The 6,088-nt window shown below is 30.1% G+C and overlaps 1 protein-coding gene across 3 annotated transcripts; it reads left to right on the forward strand.

Moving 5' to 3' along the window:
* The first annotated feature begins 3,752 nt into the window (after positions 1-3,752).
* On the forward strand, positions 3,753-5,713 carry LOC145949668 (uncharacterized). Of its 3 annotated transcripts, none has more exons than XM_083060392.1 (3): positions 3,753-4,096; positions 4,254-4,441; positions 4,792-5,713. In XM_083060392.1, exons 2-3 carry the CDS (start codon positions 4,344-4,346, stop codon positions 5,501-5,503), a joined length of 810 nt encoding a protein of 269 aa, XP_082916518.1. In that variant the 5' UTR covers positions 3,753-4,096; positions 4,254-4,343; the 3' UTR covers positions 5,504-5,713. The 3 variants fall into 3 exon arrangements, with proteins under 3 accessions (XP_082916518.1, XP_082916516.1, XP_082916517.1); XM_083060390.1 differs by having other exon boundaries at positions 3,754-4,096; positions 4,215-4,441; XM_083060391.1 differs by having other exon boundaries at positions 3,754-4,441.
* The last annotated feature ends 375 nt before the right edge of the window (positions 5,714-6,088 follow it).

The following is a 6,088-nucleotide window of genomic DNA, read 5'->3' on the forward strand; positions in this document are numbered from 1 at the left end:
ATACACATGTTAAATTTTTATTATATATAACTAAAATTAATTAAATTATGTATATAAATAAATATTATGTTTGATATATAAATTATATTTAAAATATGTATAAATTAAATATTTTAATTATATAAAATATATTTGAGATTTATGATAAATAATTTATACTGTAGTATAAGATTTATTTTTATATATAGGGGTTAAATGAGATTATTTTTAATATATACTAGTAGAAAAAAGGTACTTCGTGCCTGTATTGTATTAAAACAAAAATGAGAAGTTACTCATAAAAAAAATAATTATTAAAAAATAAATAAAAAATAAAATAGTGCATATAAAATAAAATAAAAATAAAAATTAAATAATAAAAATATATTAATCTAATTGGTATTATGATTAATTTATTAGTTTTAAGTTCTTAAATTTGATAAAAAAAATATTTTTTCTAATTTTTTTAAAATAGAAAGGTATAATGGTTCAAAAATTATGGAGACCAAGGTAGTTACTAAAAAAGGTATCTCCTTTATATATTAGTATAGATAATGAATAGTGATTTTTGTTGCATTTAACTTTATTCTTACTTTTAAATTAACTAATTTACATTTAATATTGAACTTTTTAAAAATATTATAATTTATTTATATGCTTATAATGTACTTTTAAAATATTACTTTTACTTTTATTTTTATATTTCAATTCATTAGTTTTTTACTTATTGTAATATAAGTTTTTTGAGGTATAATTTTTTTTAATGTTTTTTTTTACATTTTAATTTATTAATTTTGATTGATTACACAAAATTCTCAGCATAATAGATTACAGAAGGAGCGAATGATATAGAAATGAAAAAGAAAGGGTTAACTGTGTTGTTTCCTTCCACCAATATCTTCTAATCTTAGTCAATACAATGCTGATCATAGCATTGTTACAACCAATCAACTCCAATTTAATGTCTGTTAAAATATTTCAATATGATTTAAAGGTATATTATGCAGACCTTGAATTTGTTTGGGACGACACCTCATAAGTGAAGAAATCACTTATATTTACAACCTAGTGGCTAGTTAATTTATTCTTATTACATATAATATTTTTCTATCTGATACCTACCTTTCTTTTAAAGTTTGTTAGTAAATTAAGATGCAGACATGAAATGATGCATATTAAGACATAATCTAAACTAATTTATGTTTTTCATGTAAACATCTGATTCACAGATATATATCTGAGTAGCAGATAGAACTTTTTGCGAGCTTATTCGATGAATTTATTGTTTTAATTTAATTTAAGTAACAAATTCCTTATTACCTGCTGAAGCTTTTGAACTTATAAGAAACTTGACACTCGAAAAGATGACTATGCATTCATTTGATACTCAGACATGATTCATCTATGTGCCTCAGAAAAATATAGCTATGCAACAACGATATAATTGCTCTTCTTCACTCACCCGATTATTGTTTTTACGGTATTTTCAAGTGACCTACATTCATGATATCATAACTTCAGACAAGGCCATTCTAAAACCTTACAGGAACTGCTTTAGGTGAGATAAAGAATGCACAAATAAATAGATATATAAACTAAGTAAATGTAGTTTTGACCGTAAAATGCTCAAAAACAAATGACGTAGTTATAGGATAGAAAAAAAATCCAAATAGCAAACAGATATGAAATGGATCACAAATGTATTTCTTCAAATACTCTTAAAAAAATATTTTGTTATTTTATTTTTTAAAAATGACTTCTCTTCTTTCAGATTAACACCGTAACCTCACATGACATGAGTTGAACAAACAGATAATGAGCTGAGAAGGAAAACATATACTTTTAGGTTTCCTGCAGCAATGGGCAGGATTCACAAATGGAATTAAGATTGCCTTAAAAACGTTTCAATTCGTTAGTCTCTATATACTGGTTTCAACGATTTGCTATAATTTGATATTAAACATACATATATATTGTAATGGTTAATGCATGTTTTGTATGACTGTTATTGCATGTAGTTTTCATTAGCTAAAGATCCTGCTGTAATGATATATAATTGGAATCTAATTTTTGCATGATAATTTGTTTATTTTTATCTGGTTTTAGTTTTAGTTATGTAATGATGAGCAATGAAAAATGTTGGGGAGACTATCAGAATCTGGTTCACAATAAATGTCTTAATATGGAGGGAACACTTAAAACGAGTTTTTTTTTCTTTTTTCTTTTTCTGAACATAACCGAACTATAATGTAATACTTTTGTGGTAATGACGTTGTATATTCATACATTATTTATATAGAAAGAGAGTAATTCCCTAGCATTTTATGTTCCTGTACTCCAATCTTGCATTATGATCAATTAACTTTGTCATGAAGTCATCAAATTATCACAAGTTAGCTATGATTGCACTAGGGGGCATGACTTGGAATTTCATTGTCACATAAAAAAGGCTAAGCACCAATTGCAAAATTCACAAGTATATTAATTGGTGATGGATATGTTTACAAGATCACCCTTGGGCAACAATTAGTGTTTTGACATGGAAGATATCACATCACATGAGACCTAGGAAACCTTTACCTAAAGAAATAATTTTCACATCACATCCTCAACGCATGCATGCAAATGATTATAACCTATGTGACCTTTTGCACGAATTAAAACACACATTACAAATGATGAAAAGTAAAAATTGCCATCTGAAGCACATGAAGCCTAAAGTGTAACCCTCGGTGCACAAAAAGCAGGAAAACATACGTGTAGTATATGCGGGGCAAATCAGACTTTTCCTGAGCTTCAATTTGAGGTAATTAAAATTGAAAATGATGACATCAATTAAATTCACACTATATATCACGTATTTATTAGTAGTTAGCTTCACTTCTATATCTGAACTTTGTCAATATTACATTCACTTAAGCCACTTAAATTATTGTAAAATATTGGGAGACTTAATTGCCATTGAACTGGACTGATGTAAATCTTGATGCAACTACACCACGTTTTTATGATGTCAAAATATTGCCATTGATCTGAAACCAGTAAAGTATTGGAAATTCAAAATTATATGTTGTCTATTTTACATAGTAAAACAACTAAATTCAGTACTTGATCTACAGCATACTGTTCAAGGTAATTAAGCTGTACTGTAAGACTCCCGAGATAGAAATAAAACCACCATAGAATAGGATAGGATAGCACATGTAGATATGACTTGAGTGTGTTCCTCTTCATTTTTACTTTTTTTTAATGATTTGTGTGTTTTCCTTAAAGAGGTAATTAAATGAGACTGTTGTTGTTCATTGTACTTTCTCCTGCAGAGGTTGTTGGATGTTTGCATATAGATACACTCTGCCACTTCCAAAACAAAGCATTTGCATCACCTTCGAATTTGTTTTTTCCCTTAATAATATATATATATTAATGTGCCAAAAAAAAACCCAATAACTATAGCATAGATAGATCGTAAAACTTATACAGACCAATAGAAATTGCTTAATGCAACATATAAATAATATATAGCTTTCCCTTAGTCATTTATGACCCAGCACATTTTCTGCAAATCTCCACATTTCCAATTGTAGTTGAATTTGAGGCACAAGAATAGATGTGATGGGTTTAGGATAAGCCAAATTTACGAGGATGCCCTGTTTTGGAGTTAAGGATGCTTCCACATGCCACCAAAACTTTGTGTATCGTATGCATAGTGGCAGAGACAAACCTAATTAAAAATAAAAAAAAATAAACCTCTCTTAATTCCACTGTTAGCAAGAGTTAAATGAAGTCAACAAAAACATGACCAACCCAAACGAAACGGAAACACAAAGAGATTAATAAGGGAACAAAGAAGAAACAAAAAAACACAGCACTAGCAAGAGACCATTGTTTCTACAACATGTTTCTTCTCGGTCAGCTCCTCATGCTTACTTCCTTTCTCTCTCTTCAACTTCTCTTTCTTTTCAAACACTGAAATCGTGTTTCTCGTTTCGCCATACCCATTTCCTTCAAACCCAAACCCTACCCATTTCTCCCTCGCCACTTCTATGACCCTTTCTCTTCCTCTGAAGCTTCAAGGTTTAGCTGATTCTGCCTCTTGTTTCATTCAAAAACTCACCAGGTGTTTTATCTTTTGATCCCTTTTCTTTTTATTCTTCACATAAATTGAGCATCTTTTGCATACCCACATGCATATTTTGTGCTTGTGAAACTCTGGTTATGTTTTTTCCGTGTCTTAGGGTATTGCACGTGGTGATTTTATGGAGTTTTTTTCATAGGCAAGAACTGGGGTTGCAGGGTTTTGGTTCAAAAACAATTAAGAGGGATTAGTTTGAGATTCTCTTGCAAAGTTGCAATTTTTGTGGTGAATGATGTCTCAGCAGGAAAACCAAAACCTACCTACTGTCTCGCAATCTCTGCTACAACAAATTGGTTCTGGAGCTGATGTTAAACCCTTCACAATAAGGTACTAATGTGCTTGAAAAAGTTAATAAACATATCTATGCATCTCAATTTATGAATAAAATTTTTATTTTTTTCTTTAATATTATGTCATTATTGCATGTTCAGTTTTTAGACTGATCTCTTGAATTTCGATATCTTGGTCTTGTAAGGTGTGGAACACACGATGATTGTACGTTATTTATGATCTTTCCAACACAACTTAAGCTTAAAATTATTCTCTGTTCAACAACTGTTTTCCTTATTTGCTTACATTTCCTTTGTGAATTTTATCAAAACTGTGTCTAGATTTTGAAATAGACAATAAATAATTTTTTTCTTGACTATTAACAGATGATATGAATTATGTTGCAGACAGTATGCTCTTGCTTCTCGTCACAGAAGTAACCTTCATAGCTGGCCATTTAATGAGAAGCACTTGCAATTGTGTCATAAACATGGTCTCAAGGAGGTGTTGCCACCATTTGGAAGCCAAACTTCACTTGCTGAACCATTCAAAGGTTGCTCCAACTTGATGCATTCGCCAAATGATAATAGTAAAGAAGCTGATTCTTGCAAAGCTGAAGTGCCACATCTCATTGATGACCAACCACAATGTATTAAAAACGAGTGTGACTACAAAGTAACCAAACCACCTTCAAAACATGAAAATGGAAATCAGCATGAGTGCATCTTTTCTACAAATTTATCTCAATCAGTAGAAGCATGTACCTTCCAAAGTTCAACTCATGTTCATAATAAGAGCTGGCCACCGTCTAAGGCAGTGAAAGATAAACGCAGAAGGCGTAGAGGGAGATGTAAGAAACGCTCCATGGTGGATATTTTAGCTGTGGCACGGCACAGTACTTTAGAGGAGATCCATAGGATTAATCAGTTTTGTTATGCTGAAACTGTGATTGGAAGCTGTCAGCAAACCGTGCCTTATGAAAATATTCCAAAGTCTGAGGTAGTGAGTGAGAATTCATGTAGAAAAGCTGGAAGTGAAGATGATGATGTAGCTAATGTTGATATGGCAGCAAAGGGATCATTGCTTTTTAAGTTCAAGCTTAATGGATATGTAATGTAAATACAAATTGTGGAACATATACAAGTTGATTTCGTTCAATTTTTTTTTTTGTATGTTATTATTCATGTATCTTCATTCTAGAATTTTCTCTGAAACAGTTGGATAGAAGCATGAAGGATGGATATATATGTATTATACATATACTTCCTGTGTGTTTGCATGCTGCTATTCCTTAATTCCATCAGTATTCAACTCTAAGTTCTATCTTGATTATATCTGTTGGAAAATAGAATTATTATATGTTGGACGGTCTAAGAAATAGAAAGTATTGTGTTTTCGGTGTATTAGACATTATAAGGAAAAAGAGCAAGAAACACAAATCTAAGGGAAGAAAGTAACACTAAATATAGCTGCCAGTCAGCTGCAAGACTAATCAGTACAGAATCACAACTGTAATATTATTATGCTGCAGATACATCCTTAAAAGTAAAGGCTTTTAAGTTGTTTCTATAGAAGTTCAATATTTTATTTTTTTTCATTGAATAAGCAGATACTTTTTATTTTTGAAAAAAACATATTTGATACGACTTTTCCTTTTCTAAATATTCTGTGAAAATTGATTCTAATATATATATTATAAAAGAG

Source organism: Cajanus cajan, chromosome 7 (genome assembly GCF_000230855.2).
Source record: "Cajanus cajan strain Asha chromosome 7, NIPB_CcT2T_4, whole genome shotgun sequence".
Taxonomy (NCBI): Eukaryota; Viridiplantae; Streptophyta; class Magnoliopsida; order Fabales; family Fabaceae; genus Cajanus; species Cajanus cajan.